This window comes from Stenella coeruleoalba (assembly GCF_951394435.1).
Source record: "Stenella coeruleoalba genome assembly, chromosome: 16".
Classification (NCBI taxonomy): domain Eukaryota; kingdom Metazoa; phylum Chordata; class Mammalia; order Artiodactyla; family Delphinidae; genus Stenella; species Stenella coeruleoalba.
In genome coordinates this window covers 80,709,819-80,733,691 of record NC_137162.1, presented here as the reverse complement: position 1 = coordinate 80,733,691, position 23,873 = coordinate 80,709,819, and the positions used below count along the sequence as shown (strand labels likewise).

General features: G+C 44.2%; 1 protein-coding gene across 2 annotated transcripts in view; it reads right to left on the bottom strand.

Annotated features, from left to right (window-relative positions):
- The window catches only part of SIPA1L2 (signal induced proliferation associated 1 like 2), a 221,100-nt gene that overhangs the window by 48,421 nt on the left and 148,806 nt on the right, over positions 1–23,873 (bottom strand). For both annotated transcript variants that reach the window (XM_079901080.1, XM_079901081.1), the window contains exons 7-9: positions 18,106–18,263; positions 11,938–12,514; positions 7,742–8,016 (exon numbers count right to left, since the gene is read on the bottom strand). In XM_079901080.1, coding sequence (XP_079757206.1) covers positions 7,742–8,016; positions 11,938–12,514; positions 18,106–18,263 — 1,010 coding nt within the window. The remainder of the gene's footprint in view (positions 1–7,741; positions 8,017–11,937; positions 12,515–18,105; positions 18,264–23,873) is intronic.

Here is a 23,873-nt window from a genome sequence, read left to right as displayed (position 1 = left end):
ACGCTTCCAAGAGGGAGATAACTTACTGTAAAGGTAAGGGCAGTGTCATATCTGAAATAGGCACTAAATGAAATATTAATTCACTTTTCTACCAATTTCCTTAATTTAAGATAAAAAAAGACACCTAGACTACAGACAGTAAAAGAGACATCCAGACCAGAAATCCCCTTGACCAAGCCCTTTGAATAAAGGTCTTTGCATTGAAAAGGTGCGTGTCTGTTACACGGGAAGTGAGGCTGGCTGGTACTGAATAATTCATCAGCTTCTCCAGGCCTTTCCTTCTCACCAGACACGGGGTGGAATGTGTCTTCACCCTCTGCACCCCAGTACCTAGCACAGCATTCGACTTAAAACAGGGCCAAACAGTTCTTTGTGAAGCCAACCACTTCCTTTTTTTTTTTTTTCTTAGTTTGTTGAGGAACAACATCCTATGACATTATATACTTCACAGTTCAACAGAGGACTCAACAGCTATGTGACGCCTGACTTTTAATGAATATATTTCCACGAGAGCGCATATTCACTGGCTGTCCATCACCACTGCCCAGTGTCACTAGTCAAGCATGAGACAGTTACTTGCCTAACGGACAGAAAGCTCGTGCTTTACTGTCCCCCTTGGCATCCTGGTCACTGTGTCAATGTCACAACATCTCAAACTGCCAAAAAAGCAGAGGTACTAAGGTGTAGATGACTGACGGGAGAGTGTGAGAGTGTTTGCAGCACTGCGATACTTATTCTCCAGATATAAGCTCTTGCTCTAGTTTGAGAAAGCCATTTTTAAGTAGCAAAGCTATAAATGGGAAGTCCTGTACTTTAGAATGCCACACAGACAAAAAGGAGCCCATGGATGGAAAGATTATGCCTGTCCTTTCCATTTTTAACAGCCCTGGTGCCCAGCAGCTTCTGGTACAAACTACTGCAGAGTGAAGGAATGAATGAAAGAAGTGAATGCATAGTAAACGTAAGGCAACCTACCTAACGTTCGTTCTGTAACTCAATGTTTATATTCTAGGAGGGATAAGATAATTCAAACATTATACTGGAGGACTGAGAATTGTGACCATGCTTCAGGTTACTTTGGGAACCTCAAGTTCCGTATTTTTTTCACAGTTCACATTAAAATTCATAACTTGAGGGCCCATGAGACAATACCAGATGGAACTGATTTTTCTTATCTATACACATAAATTGGAACCCTCATCTAAAACCTCACTTTAATCCAGATTACAACACACTATCTATCTATCTATCTATCTGTCTGTCTACCTACCTGTCTATCTATCTATCTATCAACTGCTCATCTGACAAAATTGAACTTTCCTTCCCACACTATCTATCTATCTATCTATCTGTCTGACTACCTACCTGTCTATCTATCTATCTATCAACTGCTCATCTGACAAAATTGAACTTTCCTTCCCATTCCCTATTTCCACGTCCCCTCTGGGTCCTTTGGGGAGTTGAACGGTCATGGCAACCGGCAGCCAAACAGAAGACAAGAACATACAGCTTCAATTTTATAGAATGATCAGAGAACAACAAATTAAAGTCATGACAACATGAGATAATTTCCACTGTTTTGCATTATATAGAAAAATATGTCTTGGACAGTATGTCAACAAAGTATGGAAAATCACACAAAACAGATGCGCCACAGCACAGAATTTCATTTCCATATTTATTGGACGTATTTACTAAATCACTCACATTGTATAACAACTCATGCATAACTCTGGTGAGTTGCTATTTCCTTTGTATCAGCCTTCTAAGTTGATGTGTTTTCCTTAAAATGACATTGATAAAATGTCAGTCACCTTTGAAGGCTAGGGGCTGGGGCCATGCCCTGCCTTGCGAAACCAAGGAAGGCTTAATTAAGAGTTCTGAAAACTGCTCTTCATCTTTGCCATAGAGACTGTCTGCCTGGGAAATGTCCTTGCTCCCTTTCAAACCTCATTTCCATTTGAAGACTGCTATTCCCTAACTGCTTCTGGCCACTCGTTCCCAATCGCTACGCAGCCTCTCCCGGATCCATTCCCAGCACGAGATCAGTTAATAAGCATCCCCAACGGGAACCTTCCCTGCTTGCTGTTCTCTGGGACTCCACAAGGAAATAAAATACGGCTCTGCTTTCCTTTCAAGCCAAGGGACAGCTGAGTTATCATCACTCTGAGGCTTGAGAATGGGACTTCAAAATGCGGGGGTGCCTTTTGATTCCACATAAATACTTCCCCAGCTAAAGACTTCATTTAATCCAGCAGCTTCTGAGTCATAAGCAAACACCTTCTGACCTGTGGACAACTAGGAGTGAGTCTATTAAATGGCAGGCCTCTCCCACTGCTGACAGGAGCGGACGGGCTCCGAGGAGAATTACCTCTCCCTGATGTCCTGCGGGACCAAAAAAAGCTGATCATGGAAAAACCGAATTGAAGCATTTTTCACTCTTTTATTCACAATGTTTATGAAGACTGAAATTATCTTCTAATTCATTAACTTGGCCATTTTGCTAGTCCTTATGGCTGTTATATTAAAGACAACTTAAAAGGAAAAATTACACACACACGTCCATTTAAACGAATGTTTTCTTTTGGCTGCCTCCCTGACAAGGCCTAAGGCCCAATCTGTGAAAGATGGGGCCATTTTCCACGCCACAAATCCAATGTGCAGTTTTACATGGAGGAATCCCTTTGTATATGTTGCTGCAGGAGTCATGGTACTAAGTGATATTTCATTTAAAAGGTTTGGACTTTATCAACAAGGACCCACTGTATAGCACAGGGAACTCTACTCAATAGTCTGTAATAACCTACATGGGAAAAGAATATGAAAAAGAATGGATATACATATATGTATAACTGAATCACCTTGCTGTACACCTGAAAGTAATACAACGTTGTAAATCAACTATACTCCAATATAAAATAAAATTTTTTTTAAAAAGTCTGTACTTTAATTTTCAAAAGGAGCAAAGTGCTGCTCATTTCTTCCTTTGCACCCTCCTCTACAATTTCTTTAAAAAATCTAATAGGGCTTCCCTGGTGGCGCAGTGGTTGAGAGTCTGCCTGCTGATGCAGGGGACGCAGGTTTGTGCCCCGGTCTGGGAAGATCCCTCATGCCGCGGAGCGGCTGGGCCCGTGAGCCATGGCCACTGAGCCTGCGTGTCTGGAGCCTGTGCTCCACAATGGGAGAGGCCACAACAGTGAGAGGCCCGTGTACTGCAAAAAAAAAAAAAAAAAAAAAAAATCTAATAATGCAGAAAGCTAAACTTGCTTAGAGTGGGGAGGAAACGTAAAACAACATTTCACATAAAAGACCCCAAAAAGCCAAAACAATCTTGAGAAAGAAAGACGGAGCTGAAAGAACCAGGCTCCTGGACTTCAGACTATTCTACAAAGCTACAGTAATCAAGACAGTATGGTACTGGCACAAAAACAGAAATATAGATCAATGGAACAGGATAGAAAGCCTAGAGATAAACCCGCACATATGGTTACCTTATCTTTGATAAAGGAGGCAAGAGTATACAATGGAGAAAAGACAGCCTCTTCAATAAATGGTGCTGGGAAAACTGGACAGCTACATGTAAAAGAATGAAATTACAACACTTCCTAATACCATACACAAAAATAAACTCAAAATGAATTGAAGATCTAAATGTAAGGCCAGACACTATAAAACTCTTAGAGGAAAACATAGGCAGAACACTGTATGACATAAATCACAGCAAGATCCTTTTTGACCCACCTCCTAGAGAAATGGAAACAAAAACAAAAATAAACAACTGGGACCTAATGAAACTTAAAAGCTTTTGCACAGCAAAGGAAACCATACACAAGATGAAAAGACAACCCTCAGAATGGGAGAAAATATTTGCAAACGAAGCAACGGACAAAGGATTAATCTCCGAAATATACAAGCAGCTCAATATCAAAAAAAACAAACGACCCAATCCAAAAATGGGCAGAAGACCTAAATAGACATTTCTCCAAAGAAGATATACAGACTCCCAACAAACACGTGAAAAGATGCTCAATATCACTAACCATTAGAGAAATGCAAATCAAAACTACAATGAGATATCATCTCACACCCGTCAGAATGGCCATCATCAAAAAATCTACAAACAATAAATGCTGGAGAGGGTGTGGAGAAAAGGGAACCCTCTTGCACTGCTGGTGGGAATGTAAATTGATACAGCCACTATGGAGAACAGTACAGAGGTTCCTTAAAAAACTAAAAATAGAACTACCATGCGACCCAGCAATCCCACTACTGGGCATATACCCTCAGAAAACTATAATCCAAAAAGAGTCATGTACCACAATGTTCATTGCAGCACTATTTACAGTAGCCTGGACATGGAAGCAACCTAAGTGTCCATCGACAGATGAATGGATAAAGAAAATGTGGCACATATATACAAGAACTATTACTCAGTCATAAAAAGAAATGAAATGGAGTTATTTGTAGTGAGGTGGATGGACCTAGAGTCTGTCATACAGAGTGAAGTAAGTCAGAAAGAGAAAAACAAATACCGTATGCTAACACATATATATGGAACCTAAAAAAAAAAGGTTCTGATGAACCTAGGCGCAGGACAGGAATAAAGACACAGATGTAAAGAATGGACTTGAGGACACGGGGAGGGGGAAGGGTAAGCTGAGACGAAGTGAGAGAGTAGCACAGACATATATACACTACCAAATGTAAGATAGATAGCTAGTGGGAAGCAGCTGCATGACACAGGGAGATCAGCTCGGTGCTTTGCGACCATCCAGAGGGGTGGGATACGGAGAGTGGGAGGGAGACGCAATAGGGAGGGGATACGGGGATGTATGTGTATGTATAGCTGATTCAGTCTGTGATACAGCAGAAACTAACACAACACTGTAAAGCAATTATACTCCAATAAAGATGCTAAAAATAACGAAACAAAAAAAAAAATGACGTTTCATACTCAACATCACAGTCTAAAGCAAACGGCTGTCACTGCACGGATAACTTCCTGTGTGTGATGCGAGGCTTCCTGTGTGAGCAGCGACCACTTTTATCCGGGTGCTCAGAGAGTCGCAGGCAGAACCAGGATCCAAAACTAACAAAAATGTGGGTTTGCAAATTTACAAATTCAAATTCTCAGAAAATTGGAAGGCTGAACCGAAAGCATTTCAAATGATACATGCTAGGCTTAAAAGCTTCCTGGCTTCTGGAAATGTGGGTGACAGGCAGGCCGATTCTGGAGTGTTTACTACCAGGCGATCAGCTAGTTCTAATCCTGGCTAAGGTTAAAAATATAGAAGACGGTTATTCCAGATTGAACGGGAGAAAAATCTGCATCTTCAGGGAATGACATTAAGGATACTCTGAGGAGACAAAGGCAAAATCTCTAAATATCTTGAATAGCTTCAATAAAAGAATTTGCATTTAAAACAAAGAAAGAATTAATTACATGCAGACCAAAGCAGACAACATGCCCTTGGATAAAAAAATAACAGGCGGGACTTTTTTTTTTTTTTTTTTTTTGCGGTACGCGGGCCTCTCACTGCTGTGGCCTCTCCCGTTGCGGAGCACAGGCTCCGGACGCGCAGGCTTAGCGGCCATGGCTCACGGGCCCAGCCGCTCCGCGGCATGTGGGATCTTCCCGGACCGGGGCACGAACCCGTGTCCCCTGCATCGGCAGGTGGACTCTCAACCACTGAGCCTCCAGGGAAGCCCGGGACTTTTAAATGGTAGTTTTTGTTTGTTTATTTGCTTTAGCTGAAAAACAATTCCGTATTTCTTAGGAGATTCTATTTTTCTAAATCATATGTTTTAAATATCAAATATAACGATAACTTTAACATTTTTATTAAACAGATCTCTTGAAAGCTTAAAAGAAATGTCTTATTGAGTAACAGTAGACCAAAACTAAAAATAGGAGAGAAATGTTGTTTTTTAATTTTGGGAGAACACGGTAACAGTTTTGTCTAATTCTATAGAAGTAATCAGCCTCTAAGACAGATGAAAAGACTTGATTCTCACCACAAAATTTACAAACCTATACCTCTAGCCAATGAAGAAAGAAATTTATATTATGGAAGAATTTCTAATAACTGGTTTAAAATTTATTTTAAAGGCTAACACTTACAAAATTATTTTAGTTTCCAAGTTTAAAGGATTTGTTTTCTGTTATTTCCAAAACTCATTTTTAAGAAAGTAATTTTTGTCTCTGATTTTCTTGTACGCATACCACCATGAGTGATTCATGGGATTCTTGGGGAGCAAATGGATTTAATGGGACAGAATCCTGCAAGGCAACAAGAAACACCTTGGGTATTTCCTGCGACATGCGGCTACTACTCTCGAGAAGAATTTCAGCTCGTTAACTTTTATTCTGTAAACTTACTGGGCAGATAGAGGAAACAGGACCATAAAAAGTCAGGCAGGAGGCAAATGGTTAGATAACCAATAGAAACACACTTTTGCAAAATTTTGCACATTAACCAGAGAGGAAGGTGGTACACCACTGGTTTGTTTTCTAAAAAAGACCATGGTTTAGAGCTCCTCTATCCAATATGGCAGCCACGAGCCAGATGCGGCTAACTGAATCTTAATTCGTTAGTTAAAGTGAAAATTCCTTTTCCTCAGTCACACTATCCACATTTCAAATGTGTGCTACCCATGTGGCTAGTGGCCACTGTTTGGTTGGTACAGATATGGAACATGTCATCAGAGAAAGTGCGACTGGACAGTGCTGGTTTGGAGGATGGGCAAAGGAGATGGACAGGGTAGAAAGAGTGACCTGAGTTACTACAGAAGATTAGAAGTGGGCACAGTCACCTTGCTATCTTTGAGTAAGGATTTCCTTTACAGCATGAAAAAATTCCAATGAATATCCTAAAGTTTTAGTTTATTTTTCTTTTAACTAAAATGAGTAAGGTGTTGATCATGCCAGAAGGTGTTAAGTGCCTTACACATTATCACCTTATTTAATCTTCATCACACAGTACGAGGCAGGTAATATTATAATGCCATCTTACAGATACTAAGGGAAACTTAGAGAGAGCATGTGACCCACCCAAGATCACACAGCTAACGTCTGGATTGCAAGCATGCTTCATCCCTCCAAAGCCAGGGCTCTTGGCCAGCCAGTAGGGAACTGCATTTGAGAGAGAGGCACAGAAAATGCACTCCAGATACCACTATAGACACTGCTGCGCAACAGGGGCCAAGGCCAGGTGGGTGGCTTGTTCTTAGTGAGAGTTCTTTCTCCCCTTGGCCTAACGCTTCCTTGATAGTGAGCATGAGAACTTTCTATTGACGATGGAATGGTATCACTTTCTAATCCCATTCTTGTCCCTAGCCCCCACCCATCCGCTCTGAGCTTTCCAAGTCCAGCCACTTCTTTTCCTAGGTGTCCCATGACAGCTTATGAGAAAGCCCTGGACCAGTTCAACCAGAATGGAGTGGTCACCAAACAGTGTATCTGATGTCCCAATATTCCTCCACACGTTGATATCCTAAATCAATGAGATCTCTTAAATATCCTGTTAACCAATGACTTCAACGTCCCAAAAAAATGCTTAGAAAATGACACTTTATCACTTATTATATACTAATGACTTTTTTAAAGCTCTCTGAAGTTGCCCAAATGGTTGACGTCCAGACAACTTAGGTGGAAGGTGCGTGTGACCACACTTTCTGAGGACCTTGCAGGACAGCACCTGCCACAGACGCCAAGAAGGAGCGAGCGTGGACGAGAGCCTACCTCCGAGGCGAGCCATCGTCATGGGGCTGGATGATGACCACCTTCACAGTCACTGAGGTCCGGAGAAGGTCGATCATCTGCTCATGCGTCAGCGTGGCCACGGCCACCTTGCAGATCTCCACGAGGCGGCTCCCCTGACGAAGGCCGGCCTTCCACGCAAAACCGAAAGGTTCCACGTCTGCGACGATTCCTTCGAAGTTCACATGGAAGCCCAGCTGGCCCAGCCCGTTCCTCCTCAGGGTCATTTCCACAGTCTCGCAGCCCCTGGTCACGATCTAAGGGGGAAGGGGACCGTGAGGGGTGGCGCTGCGGGGGGGCACACATCCCAGGGACAAGATGACAAGACAAGGACACGGTTCAATCCAGACTTTACCGTAATTACCCCTGGCATCAGGCACAATGAAAATAACAAAAGTAAAACGAAGGTTTCATTATTCGAAGGCAAACCAGGTACAGGTGTCCTGCTTTTTCCTAGAAGCCACTGACCCAGAGCCTGTGAGCTTAAGACGGGTTCTGATAACACCCCCCCACCCCGCCCCGTCTCCTTTCTACGTCACCTGACTCGGCTCTTAAGCATATAAATTCCATTGTTCCAGATGGACTGAAGCAACTGAAAACATGTGAAGCCTTTCACCCATCAAGCAATAAAACCTATTAATTTTTTTTTTTTGGCCGTATGGTGTGGCTTGTGGAATCTTAGTTCCCCAACCAGGGATGGAACCCGGGCCCCTGCCAGTGAGAGCACTGAGTCCTAACCACTGGAGAGCCAGGGAATTCCCTATTAGACAATTTTATTCAACTTAAAAAAATGGTCCAATGGTGCAGCAGCTATGGAAAGCAGCATGGCAGTTCCTCAAAAAATTAAAATGGAATTACCACGAGACTCAGCTATTCTACTTCTGGGTATATACCCAACAGAATTTAAAGCAGGGTCTCAAAGAGGTACACCCAGGTATTTGTACACCCACATTCTTAGCAGCGTTATTTACAATAGTCAAAAGGTGGAAGTAACTCAAGTGTCCATGGATGGTTGAATGGACATGTGAAGTGTACCATGTACAAACAAGGGAGAAAAAAATGGCCCAAAGCCTTTCCAAGCTAACAGTTAGCGCCCTGCCCACAGGATGGGCAGCAGCAGGAAGTCAGACTGTCAGGAAAACCTTAAGTGCTCTCTGTGCACCAGGCCTGCGGACATCCTGTTCTAGCCCCTAGGATCCCTCTCCTGGGGACAGCCTGCCCTTGCTTGCTTGGGTGGTAAGGACCATTCAGATCAAATGTGGCCAGTCAGCTGGCCTCCTTGGTGTCTGTAGACAAGCATCCCACTCAGTGAACTAAAGCACCAATAATTAGTTAATGCCACCCTCAGAAGTGCTTAATGACAATAGCCCACATGCACTGAAAGAAAAACATGGGCTCATTGAGAATATCATTTGATGACCACGGCATCACTCATCTGTGGGCAGCTGAAAGCTGGGAGGTATCATACCCGTATCCCCCAAAGCACAGAGTTTCCGTTTTAATAAATGCTTCATGTCCATGAAACACGCTCTGAATACACAGATTCCTATTTAAGAAGACCTACGACTGTAAGTACAGCTGCTGTGGGACCGGGGCTGGTTCATGGTTATCACCGGTGTGGCGGACGTTACCGTGGTTATTACCGCCACGGCGCCCACCCTGCTAATCAGGCACTCATGACAGTTTGGGGCTTAGGAAAATGGGGAAAGGGATTGCTGGTCTTAGTGGTGAAGTTTGGAAAGACTGAAGTTTCCAAAGTTACGAACTGAACTGATTTAAAATTGTTGAAAAGGCACTTCTGTAATATATACAACCTGAATAAATTTGTCCTTCACTTCTTTTTCAGCTTTGTTTCAACTGAGCTCTCTGACCAAAAGACTACATCTGACACGTGCCCGGCCTTCTCTCCAATATGGATGCAATTTTCAGCTGAAATTTAACATCCATATATCAGATTGAAGAGTGAAAGGGTTTTCCGAGACCTACTTGTTCTGTCTCTTATTTCTTCCAACCACCTGCCACGTCCCCTACTTTTTGCGATTTCTTTCTCACTTCTGTTCCTTACTTCTTAACATTTGCAAAGGCTGAAGGATCAAGCTCTCCATTTATTTGGAGTTCGTCACATAATTACTTGGCCTCAATGATCACATGGTGGCCTCCTATCCATGTACCCGCGACTGGCCACATAATCTGTGGAGTCTGGTCCAAAACAGAAATGCAGGCCCTTTAGTCAAAAATTATTGAGAATTTCCAGATGGCAACAGGAGAGCATTCAACCAAGCCTGGGCTCTGCTGAGAGTAACCGGCCCTACCTGACCCTTTAGGTGGGAGCTCTTTTTTTTTTTTTTTGTGCGGTACACGGGCCTCTCACTGTTGTGGCCTCTCCCGTTGCGGAGCACAGGCCCCGGACGCGCAGGCTCAGCAGCCATGCGTGGCATGTGGGATCTTCCCGGACCAGGGCACAAACCCGTGTCCCCTGCATCGGCAGGCGGACTCTCAACCACTGCGCCACCAGGGAAGCCCTAGGTGGGAGCTCTTATTCCCCACCTGTGTCTTTACCTGCATAGCAGACACCTTTGATTTCACTTCCCACCACTAGAAAATGCAGAGTTCACCATCTGCCCAGTAGCACCCCTTCCCCATCTCTCCACTACGACAGCTTCATCCTCTTCCTTTCCATTTCTGTTGCTCCTGTCCTGCACCAGCCTTTTGTTCTAACCCCCCAACAGTCTTTGGGTTGGTTTGTTTCCACCATCCCCTGTTACAAGTCATCCAAGATACAGGATATACTTCCTCAAATATATTCCAGATATCAGGCACCTTAGTCACATTAGCAATATAGTCATTTTTCTAGGAAAATGGTAGAATGGGGTCCACAGAACAGTGAACGTGTCAGAACCTATGGGACGTGCATTTTGGTGGTTGGTGAAGGGGGTGTGTTTATGTTGTATTTTCCGGAGCACAAATTATGATGACTCAGTAGGTCTCCTAAAAAGAAGTATTTGCAGTATTACTAAAAGCACAATGTGTCCTGACACTCACGAGATAACTCAATTCTCCAGATACGTAAACTGATCACACACTTAATCATCCCTGAATCACATCTCAGCTTGCGCACATACGCCCTCAATACTGTTGAACACACTGAGGCCCTTTCCTGTAAAGAGCGTCTGCAAATAATGACATTATTTCTCCAAGGCCAGCAGACACTGACATGATTGCATTGTCTCATCTATGTGGTCTGGAATAATAAAAGGTTTATGTTTGGTGGGAGGAAAGGGGGCAGGAAATGGGTATAATTTCTCTTTTTCTCATGATCCGTAACTGACTAAATCTTCTCTAATTAATGAAATATACATCCCCTTGGGGGAAGATTTACACATGAAAAATTCTTTTGTCAAAGCACGTTTTGTTCTTATATTTCATTCATTCTTAAAATTCTATTGTATATACTCAAACTAAAATCCGTATCTTCCTTTGTTAAAATATGAAGTAGAAATACAACTGTTAGATACCACGGACATCATGGTTTTGTACTGCAAATAACCATCTTTTTTATGACTTTTTTCTTAAAGTCTTTCTAACTTAATGGGTAATTCTATAAAACCTCTGTAAGAGACTGGCTGCAAGATTAATAACATATTTAATGTGGCAGACTAAACAAAAATACCTGTTGTGTAAGTACGCAGAGGTGAAACAGTGAAGAGGGCTTACTCTGACCATCAATATGGTCAATGGTGATTCTGTGCCTATTAATTTCCCCCTGGGAAGGTACTGTCGTGCCAGTCTCTACAAACAGACATAATATCTAGTAAATTCTTGTCCTTCCTTGAAACACTATGAAAATATATCCCGATGTTCCCTTTGGAAAGTTGGCTTCACTTTTCCTTTCCGATCAATTTGTAATGGGTGTTTCGCCACCATTCATGGATTCAGCAACAGCTCAAAAGGACACAGCATTGAAAATCAAACTCTATAACACAGCACTGTTAATCGACTATACTCCAATATAAAATAAAAATTTAAAAATTAAAAAAAATTAAATCAAACTCTACCCCTAAGAAATAGTAATTCACTTCCTAGGTGATGTAATTGGGGCGGAAGTTCCACAGCAGAAGCTACTACGAATCTGGGACTGAAGAGCTAAGGATGGTGGATAAACAGAAACCTGTACTTACCCCCAGTCGCTGGACAATTTCCCTGACGTCTTCGGCACAGTTGTCCACCGAGGACAGAAGGATGCATTCTCCTCGTTCGTAAAACACTTTGATACTCATTAACCCAGATGTCCACCCAATGACATCCCTGCAGGAACAGTTAAAGACCACGTTCTTGGAATCCTTCTCGATCAGCATTATGAACTCGTTGGAAATCCCAAGGAGACACTCAATGTCCGAGGACTGGCCGAAGTCCCGCGCCACAACGTGCCACATGATCGCTCCGACGCTGAAGAGGTGGGCGTCCTTCCTGGGCTTTACTTTCTCCTTCTTCTTGGCGCCCAGGGTAATGAAGCTGAATTTCGCGGACGTATCCACGGTGGCGGTCGTGACGAAGTTCTCCGCCAGGTCCTTCAAGTACTCCTGCCTCGTCCGAGTGGCCATCGCTCGAAACTTCTCTGATTTGTGGGCTGCGTTTTCTGCATTGATTACTTTTGCTAAAAGGAAGTCCCGGAATACTGCTGACTTTGGGAAAGTTACGCCTTTGGGAATCGGTGGACCAAACGGTGGCACATCTTTTGATCTAGAAACTCCAACACTGAGGGAGGAAAAGGAGAAACAAGATGAATTGTGAGGCTGTAATAGTTAGCTTCAGAAATGTGACATACACCCACACTTGCGACTGAAGCCAGCTACTCTGTAGCCTCTTGGTATGCTCATTTCTGGGTATCAAGTTTTTCTTTGTTTTTAGCAAAACTTTTCAAACTCAGTAGTTGAGGGGGTGTTAGGGGCTGAGTAGTGTCCCTCCAAAATTTGTACGCTGAAGTCCAAAACCCCAGTAACTGGGAATGTGGCTGTGTTTGGAGATCGGGTCTTTAGAGAGATGATTAAGTCAAAATGAGGCCATTAGGGTGGGTCTTAATCCAGTCTAACAGGTGTCCTTATAGAAGGAAACCTGGACACACAGGAAGATACCAGGGATGCACACACACAGAGGAGAGACCATGTGAGGACACAGCAGTTAATCTGTAGGCCAAGGAGAGAGGCCTCAGGAAAAACCAAACCTGCCAACCCCTTGATCTTGGACTTCCAGCCTCTGGAACTGTGAGAAGTAAGTGTCTGTTGTTTAAACCACTGGGTCTGTGGTCCTAGTCACGGCTGTGCGAGCTGACTAAGGTAGGGATGAGGGATCAGTAGCCAGGCTGGTGCTCTGTGGCTCTGTGGCCGGTCACCACTGAGAGGCAGTGACACTTTCAACAGCAGTGCGGTTAGCCCAGCCGGCTCTTCACGTTCTCACTGCTATTGGGCACAATGATCATGCTTGCAGGGCCCGAAGTTTTGAATGTCCCTTTTTTTAAGGAAATGCTCACTTGCTCACATTTTGAAAATCTAGATGAAGATTTTATAGGAACAAAGTTTTAAGAGATTCCAGAGACTGAAAAGATCAAACGTATAGTGACGGCAATAACCATCTTAATACGGCAAAACCAATAATGCTCTCCCCTGTATCAGACAGAAGCTTTCGTTGTCTCAAATCCTTTTTGAAATAAGAGTGAATTAATGAATGAGCAGGTGAAGGACTGGAGTGAGTGAATGAATGAACCCCACAGCACTCCCCAGTTACTGAGCAGCTACTGCAGACCAAGAATGGGAACCAACCCCACATCTGCCCAGGCTGGTATTTTCTGTGTTGGGATAAACAAAGGAAGCAACCTACGTTTCCTCTTCTTCATGGTAGAAAATCCTGAAAGAGGTGATTAAGGAATGAAAACATTAGGTGTGAATTCCTTTTCTGGAATGTGGCTGGTTAAACTCCAAATAGGCCACAGTCCCCAGGGATCTCTCCCCTTTGCTGTAATCTGCACACCCTTCAGCAGCGTTCATCATTTCTGGGGAAAGAGCTATAAGATGGAAGAGGGTCTGGGCGGGGCCTTAGCTGGCGTGAAAGGGGAGGGAAGGACTGCTTCCCTTTGGGACAGAAGACCAGACTCACTCACGTGCATGGTAGTAAAGGCGCTGAACCAGAGAGGGAGGTGGGGGGACTTGACTCACGTCCTCAAGGAAGGTCCTAGGAACATCGTGGAGGTTCCGAATGGCTGAGGGGCTGACACCATATATGACCCGTCTTCCCCTCACTACCATCCTTAGGAAGAACCTTCTAGACTGAGTAGGAATTAACTTGTCCTCAGGTGTTGTTTCGTAGAGAGCTGTCCCAAAGCTACCTGTCTGGCCTGTGGGTAGTGTAGCCACACCTGTTGCTTCCCCACCAGAACGATCAACCAGCTCAAGTGTCCTCTCAGTGCACTGGACCCTGCCCTCCCGACACTGGCCACGATCAACTCATGTGATCACCTCTCCTAAGCATGTTTTTCTCTTCCAGGGATGAGCACAGGTTCCTGGGAGTATTTTACCCCTGGAACGCTGAGGAGGTCAAATCCCACTTAACACCTTACAGGATTACTTTTTGCACTTAGCTCTGTGGATCTCAAGCTCCTGTCTGACTACAGCTTGGATGCACTTAAGTCGAAGCATCAGGGCAAACTTTTTCTATCTAAATGTGTTCCAAGACGGCTCTCACTGTGGAGCTCCAGAGTGGGCAGAGAGAGACACCTGTTAACAGGGCGATTCTTCTCGTTCCAAATTATTAAACCAAACGTCTAACTGGACACCTCCACTACAGTGTATGGTACAGTGTGGCTCGAAAAACCACTATCCTAGGCATCTCAGATCAAAGTTGTACCAAAAAAGAAGCAGAATCCAGGCACAGCTGTTACTATGATCACTACTACTACTATTACTAGTCCATGATCACCATGAGAGTCTGAGAATGGGGATCAATTAGAAACCCCTGGTTACCAAAGCTTATATAATCCGTAATGCTTTCAAGCAGAGTTAAGATGGAATATTCTTTTGCCACACTGGGATAATTCCCAGTGGGTGGAAACAAGAGTATGTTTTAGAATTTCTTATTTTACCCAAATAGCTTGATAGCATTTACTGATGATTTAGACATAAGACCCCTCCACTGAGGGCAACAGTACAAAGAAGAGCCTTCCTTCATGTGCCAGTTAAAGGGTTTTAGGAAAGCAACGTGGGGTACAGCAGATTCCAGGATCCGGTGTTCCTCGTAGGAGTCCAGCTCCACCACTTTCTGAGGGACTCTGAGTTACTTAATCCCTCAGTGCCTCATCTGTAAAACGGGGGTTAAAACAGTACCATCCTCAAAAGCACGCTACGAGGATTAAACAAAATAATGCATGCTAAGCTATTATTAACTCAAATAATTATCGTTTTCATCATCGATTTAACATTATCATCTAATGTTTGTAAGAAGGGGCTACATAGTAAGTTTTCTAAAATGGAAGTCATCGCTTTATATAGATAATACTTCCCTTTTAAGTGACAGTTAGCTACTAAGCCTCCAGACAGCAAGAAGTTTACTCATTCAGTTATTAAAGGATACATTTTGCAAAGAGTTTATCTTGAAAAGCACACAAACACAAATCCCTCGGAGTTAGCTCTACAATGGCTACAACCATTGAAGTGAAAGAATCCCGCATAAAGAAACAGGCCATCAGTTAAGTTTGCTTTTTAATAATTTTAGACTAAAATTACATAACATGGAGCTTTGTGGATGTTGCCCCATTATTTCTTTCTAGGTTCAAGTGGCCCCAGCATCACCGAGAGAGAGCCCTGCCGTATGCAGGGGGCTGGTTAGCCCTGGTTAGCAGCACGCTTTTATCAGAGGAGGGCATCTCGCCCCAGCAGTCTGCCGGGACCACGCCTCTGAGCTACGTGGTACTACAGGTCGTGATCCGCCAGAACGCACGGCCACTCAGCGCCTGTGCAAAGCTCACGGGGGTCACGGGAGCGTGTGCGACCAACGCAGGCTTCTATAAAACGCACCCGTGATTCAGACGGAGCAACCTAGAAAACGGCAGACCTGGGCTCTATTTTACCATTTCCTTGGAAATTATTTGAACGAATTTATTTTGTGACTGGTATGTTTTGAGGAAATCATAGGAAACAGACCTATGAGGTGTTTCTGGGAAACCTGGGCACTGTAACCTTATTCCCTGTGACAGAGTAAACACATCTTCCTAAAAACGTCATGGAATCGATTTGACTAGTTTTCCAGAAGATCACGATTGATTCTTCGAGGGACACTCATGAGGTGGTAAGTGTGATCATTACGAACGTTTATGAGGCACTTCCAGAACCTAGAGGCACGCCACTGCCTTACATTTGAATCTCATTAGTAAATGATAATTTAGTGATGGCAACGTGGTATCTGCAAAGGCAATGACCCCGTCTTTGAACCATTTGTACACGCTGGTTTCTACCACAGGAAACAGAATGCAAGCCACTTTGTTGACAGGTAAGATCTATATCAAAAGCATCCCTCCCCGGTCATTTAATTCAACACAGAAAACCTAAAAGAAATAAAAATAAAGAGGTATTACTTATCCTTAAGATTTTTTTGTGCTAATCAACCACCTCATGATAGAAGCATAAACTAAAGATAGAAAGGGATTAAAAATACTTGATCTGACCTAAGAATAGCAGCCTCTACAATAACACCAAATACAATAAAGCCCTAGGCTTATGTTTCCAATCCATCAGGAAGGCTCCTTTAAGATTACTCTGCGTAATTACCATTCATCAGGGGAGGTCCCAGAAGAATAAGCCGACTGAGCATGTTTGCACCAACGTCACCGGTTTTAAGCGTATCGTTTATACAGACTAGATGTCCTTTTTTTCAAATATCACTTTTTTTTTTCAATAAAAAGTCGTTCTGAGCATTCGGGCCAGGGGTCTTGAACTGAGGTGCATACAAGTATCACCACGGGGGGGAACCATGCCGATGGGGAGAGCGTGGGGTGGGGATGCAAGCTGGCGACACCAGCACACAGGCCGGTCTCCTTGCCCCTAGGAGGGCACGGCCGCAGTTCACAGGCCCCTCTGCCCCTCACACGTACCCAGGCCTGGGCCCCATCCAGGTCCGGGAGGCTGCTCAATCGGTAACCACTGCTTTAAGATGAGCGCCAGGAACGCTAACAGGGGTTTTGCATAATTCCTGCCATTCGTTCCTCATAACTACACACTGAAGTGGGTACTATTATCCCCAGTTTTCAGAAAAGGAAATGAAGGCTCCAAAAAATAAGCTAACTCGTTACAAAGCGCCATGAGGGGGCAGGAGAGCTGGATTCTCACTCAGGTCAGAGACCGGCTCTTTTACTGACACCCCACAAGGCAGGAGCCTTCGGGGACAGCTGCTTCCTAAGGAAGAGCATGGGTACAGGAAGGGCAGACCTCGTCAGTCTCGGGATTCCAAGGCACCTGGATGGCCTTTTGAAATCACCAAAGCGAGTGTCAAACCCCTATCTCGACACACCACCACACCACCGTGTGTGTGTGTTTCCAAGCTCTTAGACGGGAAAAAACATTTTACCACCAGAATGCGCTTCTTTCAGGGAAGCACTGAAATGGCCAGATCCTCCACTTCTGAGGCTGCTATCAATGAAGCGATGGTCTGGCAGGGACTGGAGGAAGTCTTTAACATTGAGGAAAGGTGAAACCTAGGACTGTGAACTGCTAGGAATTTCACTGTTTCAAAATGGGAAGAAGACAATTATTTCTTACAGAAAGTACCTGAGTGTAAGACTTCTCTGGTGGCGCAGTGGTTAAGAATCCGCCTGCCATTGCTGGGGACACGGGTTCGATCCCTGGTCTGGGAAGATCCCACCTGCCGCAGAACAACTAAGTCCGTGCGCCGCAACTACTGAGTCTGCGCTCTAGAGCCCGCGAGCCACAACTACTGAGCCCGCGTGCCACAACTACTGAAGCCCGCGTGCCGAGCGCCCGTGCTCCACAACAAGAGAAGCCACCGCAATGAGAAGCCCGCGCACCGCAAGGAAGAGTAGCCCCCGCTCGCCGCAACTAGAGAAAGCCCGCGCGCAGCAACGAAGACCCAACACAGGCAAAAATAAAATGAAAGAAAAGAAAGAAAAGAAAAGAAAGAAAGAAAAGAAAGAAAGTGCCTGAGTGAAGACTGTGGGAAATATAATTAGAAAAAAAAAAGGATAATTATGGGCATAGAAATAATAATTGGAAAACTAATTGGAAGACATTTTGGGGAATGAGGTCCTGTTGGAACAACCCTGGGAGCATGAAACGCCAGGGACTCACCTGTAACACACATTTTCAGTGCACGGATTATGCACTTTGACTATGACAAAGACATGTTGAAAGTGGGACCGGATGCTTTTTGGAGTAAAAGGAAGTGCTCCAGGCTCTTGGAAAACAATGGTCACGATGTCATTTCCTATGTGCCTTTTCCTCAGGAGCTGCAGTCAGGAAAGTGAACACACACACACACAGAGTTACAGACACGGTTTTCTGTAAAGACAAGATACGTAAATGTATACAGTTCACTCAGCATTCAATTTCAAGGAGTGTTTTAGAAAAGCAGAGTCATCCTTCGGAAGCTAGGGCTCCTTGACATGGCTGCGTCCAAAGACCTACGGAAAGAAAAGCCTCGATATTTAAGTTCATCTTTTGCTTTGAAAGGCAACTGGTGTTCTCTCTCCTTTTCATCTTTATCACTTTTTGCCCTGAAATCATAGCACATTAGAGCTAAAATCGCTTTAAGGAATCTTGTAGATTAAGCTCTTCGACTTAAAAGGAGGAGACGGCAGAGCGTCCAGGGGAAGGTACAGTGGCTGAAAGTCCTGCACGAGGGTGTCAGGGGCTTACATGACACGTGCATTTCTGCAACAAAAATACAGAAGACTGTTATTTTGGCGGCTGGTATATTCAAGCTAATTAACTGAAATCTAGCCTTTTCAATGTATTTCAGGAACAGAGAATTCCACCAGATTAACAGTTGGAAAACCCAATAAATTACAAATGCATCAGGAGAGAAGGAACCCCAGGTCAGTAACACCTGAACCCCTTTACTTGCGATGTTCCTTCTGCCGAGAATGCCCCCTTCCCCCCAAGTCTCTCCTAGACCACTCAGGTCTCTGCTGAGCTACCAACACACTGGAAAGAACGTCCTTGGAGGGACTGCACAGGCCCTGCACCCATACCCCAGGCCCATGGCGACCACATTAGCTGTCGTGTCCTGTTCTAAGTCTTGGTTTACTTCTCCTGCGTCAGGTCATAATCATGACGAGGGCAGGAGATGTATCTCGTTGACTTTTGGTTTCCCAGTTTCTAATGGGCTGCCCAGGACACAGCAGACACCCACACACACATTGGCTAAGTGAAATAACAAGCGTTACAAACACACAATCACAGCCACGTAACACCGCGCAAGAAAATTGTGACCAACTCCGAATACACACCAACAAATCCATACACTCCGTAAGCTTACGCACCTAAAGCCATCAGGACCTGTGCTCCCAGAGTCTGGGACCCTCAGTTTTCACAGAGACAGTAATCCTTACATGAGTTGGTGATGTCACTGCAGGAACGGGGTAATCTCGGGCAGTAAATCTCTCCTTACGAGCAATAACAGAGGCAACAAGCTCGCGCTTAAGGTAATCTCGGGCAGTAAATCTCTCCTTACGAGCAATAACAGAGGCAACAAGCTCGCGCTTCAATTTATTTGGCACTTACGGAACATACTTCACTGTAAAGAGCATTAATTTCAACTTTTAAAAACCTTTTAAACCCAGATACAAAAAGGATTTCATTGTCAGGCCCCTGACTTGTGATCTAGCATGACAAAAGGCCTAGAAAAGTGGGAACGAAATGTCCTTTCTTCCAGAGTTCCCTACTATGGGCCAGTTAAATCGCTGACTCATATGGTGGAAAACTGCTATTTAAATCCCGATGGTTAAAGTTATAAGCACACAAAAATCGTTTTACTGCCTGAGTGAAGTTTTGAAAGCTATACTAATATCCATGAATGAGCCAGCTGTCGTCTTAAAAATGTTCGCTAGATATTTAAGTAAAAGGTGACATTTTAAGATGCACGTAAAAAAATCAGTAGCAAACTAGTCATCTATTCACTGTGTTACTATTTACCCATCCTAGAGTGGACACAGATGTTAACCACAGTAAACATTTCATGAAAAGAAAAGAAAACAAGGCAAGCACACGTATCGAAAACAAGCATCATGGGACTTCCCCGGCCGGCCAGTGGTTACGACTCCTCGCTTCCACTACGGGGGGGGCGGGGTTTGATCCCTGGTCGGGGAACTAAGATCCGGCAAGCCGCACAGCGCGGCCAGAAACATAAATAAAAAAATAAAACAAGCATCATGACAAGCTGAAAACTGAGCGAGGCTAAGATATATTCTTCCCTCGTTTCCGCAATAACTGAAATACATGATTCACGTGTACTGTAACAGGACAACAAAATCCAGGAACAAATGAAAAATGGAAAGAAAAACTGAACTACCTAACAGTGTGTTCAATGTATTTGCTGAGCACGAACACAGTGGCCTACACTGTACTTTCCTCTATATCCTTGAAACGTGGGAATTCTCGAACTCCTTGAAACACGGGAATTCTCAGACTGACGAGAAGATAGATGGAGCTTGTGGGGGCCAAGGCCACGTATGGAATTCTAGGCCCCTCCTTCCCCAGTGACTAGGGCGTCCGCTGGCCACCCTCCTGGGTTAACCTCAGAGGGCAGCCCAGCCTCATTAGTCAGTGAAACGCGGACAGCTATTCCTACCCATTTCTCTTGCTCCTGAAGGAAGACCATGGGTCCAGTTCTACACTTCACCACGGGAACATTTAAAGCGCAAGTGAAAGGAAACTTTAAGGCTAGTTACCTCGACGACGTGCCAGCCCGCCTTTGCCCCTTTCTAAGCATATTCTTTTGCTTTGTAAAATGGGCTAGAAATAGTTTTAAAATTCTAGTTACTTTAACCACGGTCACAAAATGCACTTTGTAGAAAAAGTGCAGGGGAGGGCGGGGAACAAGGAGATTCATTAAGAAGAGGAAAATAGGGCTTCCCTGGTGGCGCAGTGGTTGAGAGTCCGCCTGCCGGTGCAGGGGACACGGGTTCGTGCCCCCGTCTGGGAAGATCCCACATGCCGCAGAGCAGCTGGGCCCGTGAGCCATGGCCGCTGAGCCTGCGCATCCGGGGCCTGTGCTCCGCAACAGGAGAGGCCGCAACAGTGAGAGGCCCGCGTACCGCAAAAAAAAAAAAAAAAAAAAAGAGGAAAATAAAATCTCAAGCTCTCTGTAGAGAATAAACAATGAAAAATGAACACCTGGCCCATCAATAGGATATCTGAATCTTTTTAGAGACTAAAGAAATACAGCATCTGGCAGGTTCACGGAAACATTCATTGTCAGACAGTGAACAACCTAAGTAATTCTTGGGCTTCTTATATAAAGGTTAGGGTTCTCTTCAGCAGTTAGTTATGTCTTGTTCTAACTCGTCAATGAAATTCTGTAGACGTCGACTCCGGAAATGGAAGCGGAAAGGGCACGGCAGCCCATAAACCAGGTCGGCCCAGCAAGACAGCAAGGCAAGTTCCTGGTCACCAAGACGCCGCCGGAGCTATTTCGGGGATTAAGGAACGACGTCTTCTAGGCCTTTCCAGACGTGAGAAGCTCCTAACACTTCTTCAGTGCCAAGAGGGCCAACTCAAGAGTCTTCAACCGCGAGAGTGAGTTAATAAATATTGTATTAGATTTACAGAGTCAATTCTGCTAACTTCCCGACACTTGATTCAAGCTGTGAGCCAGGAATAAGCTCTTGGTATGACAAGGAAAGTGAAACTGTGATTCTTCACCCAATTCCCTGAAAAAAACATACAGATGCTACAGAAATAGCAACCTGTGGGTTTATCTTCAATTCCTTAGACACACTTCAGGGTTTCACAGGTCCAGTTTTAACTTCATCCAAGAACTAAAAGCAAGTGAAAATCAACCAACCTCCAGGCGGCTGCATATGCATCGAAAATGGCATGAAGTTGAACTTGGTTAGAGCTGCCAGCCTCTGTGCAAATAGGATCGCTTGTTAAATTCTTTTTTAAAAAAACCTGGGAAGTTTAAAAAAAAAAAAAAAAAAAAAGCATGTCGCACCTGATTCTGGAGGAGAGGGGGAAAGAGGCTGCACCGTCACAAGAAGATGTGACGCGGCTGGGATGTCGTTCAGAAGAAGTCTCTCAGGGTCAGCGATGAGAAAGCTTAATTTGAAACTGGAGAAGGCGGATCTCCAGAGAGAGTTTCTTGTCTTAAGAAGCAAACATGTGAAAATGAGCATGATTTCAAAGAGAAAACTGCATCGTTTAATGATTACAAGTTCTGAAATTCAAAGAGATGAGTTCAGAAGTGAGGAAAAAAATTAAATGTATCCCGTTTTGAAAAAACAGTCATAAATTCTGGATCTCAGTCCTTGGGGTATCGTCGGAAAGCCCCAGCAGTAGGAGCAGGGCTGACAAAGACTGGTCTGTCCCGATCCTTCCCGGAGTCTGACCCCGTCACCCCCCCTCCCCTTCTGGACAGCCACCCTATCCCTGCAACACGCCCACCTGTCTCTGCAGCAGGCGCCTTGCGTTCGCCAACCCTTGCTTAGAAAGTGTCTCCCCTTTACACGGTGCGCTAGCTTCTCCTCCTTCAGGGACCGTCCTAACTTTGCACACTTGCACACAGAACATACACAAACACACAGGCATGCACACAACACAGCCCCCTCATATTCTCTGTACTCAGAAGAGCATGTACCAGTGGTCAGAATTTTGCTCTCATTTTTAAGAGACATCTATAAAGTTTCCTGTATAAAGACACAGAAAAAGTGAACATAGAATAGTAGTCTGACCAGCAAGAAAGAGGGGGAAAACCTACACACATTACCACATAAATACAAAAGATCTTGCCTCCTTTGCTTCCACAAAAAAGTGACCTCTAATTAACCACTGTGATCTCAGATCAGTAAGAAAAGTTCAAATTTAATCACCGTTTCAAGGATGCATTGTTGATTTACCATTCTATATAACCAATATAAAAATATTATATAAAATACTTTACCAATGGCAAGAGTAGAGGCACAAACCAGCTAAGAAAGACTGAATATTTTGGAAATGGAGAAACAGAAATAAACCAAGAATGCGGATTTTTAATGATTTAATAACAAAGTGAAGATAAGAAAAGATTATGACGATACAAATGTTTCTCTTCTGAAACTGGGCAATACCAGACCTTCTGCAAAGCAATAATTCTTATTATCTGGTATAAGTACACATTCTTCTTTCTGGCCTGGGAATAAAGCTAATCATGAAAAGCTGGATATGCCTTTGATGCTTCCAAAATATTCCAGATTACTATTTATAGGTGAACCCAAGAGCAGTCAGGACCTGGCTGTAGAGAGAGCACTTAATGAGATAGATTCCTCCAATATTTAAATGGCTCCTCAGCTGTACCAATTAGGGACTTACAGAAGTATGTACACAAACCTTTTAAGGCAGGGGCTGACCATCTGTGTAAATTATATGCAGAAGGGGTTCCAGCCTAGCCTAACAAGCTCTGTCCCTATTTCCTCTGTAGATATCAAGCCCATCCCTAGGCTAAGACCAGGATTCTTCAGATGGAATCTCAGAAACCCAGGGGTTTTGTCTTTTTCCTTAGGGACCTCCATGGAGCTCGGAAACCCCTTCCAAGCAGGGCAGTTCTAACATTACACATGCATTCACACACACACACAAAAGTTTACTGTGTGCCAGGAACCATGCTACCTTCATCTGTTTATATACTTAGTTTGTCTCTGCCAAAGTGAAGTCCCACTGATAACACCCCATGATGGCTTAACTACGATCTGTCTATAGGACAAGCAGGAGGGAAGCAGCCAGGGGACACAGTCCTGGGAAAAGTGGACTGACTGACTGCCAAGCAGACCCAGAGAGAGACCTGGGGGATTTGACTGAAAAGGGAAAACACTCCAAGAACGGGCTTCCTTATCTGGCTACGTTTTCTTTGTAAGAGTCCAGAC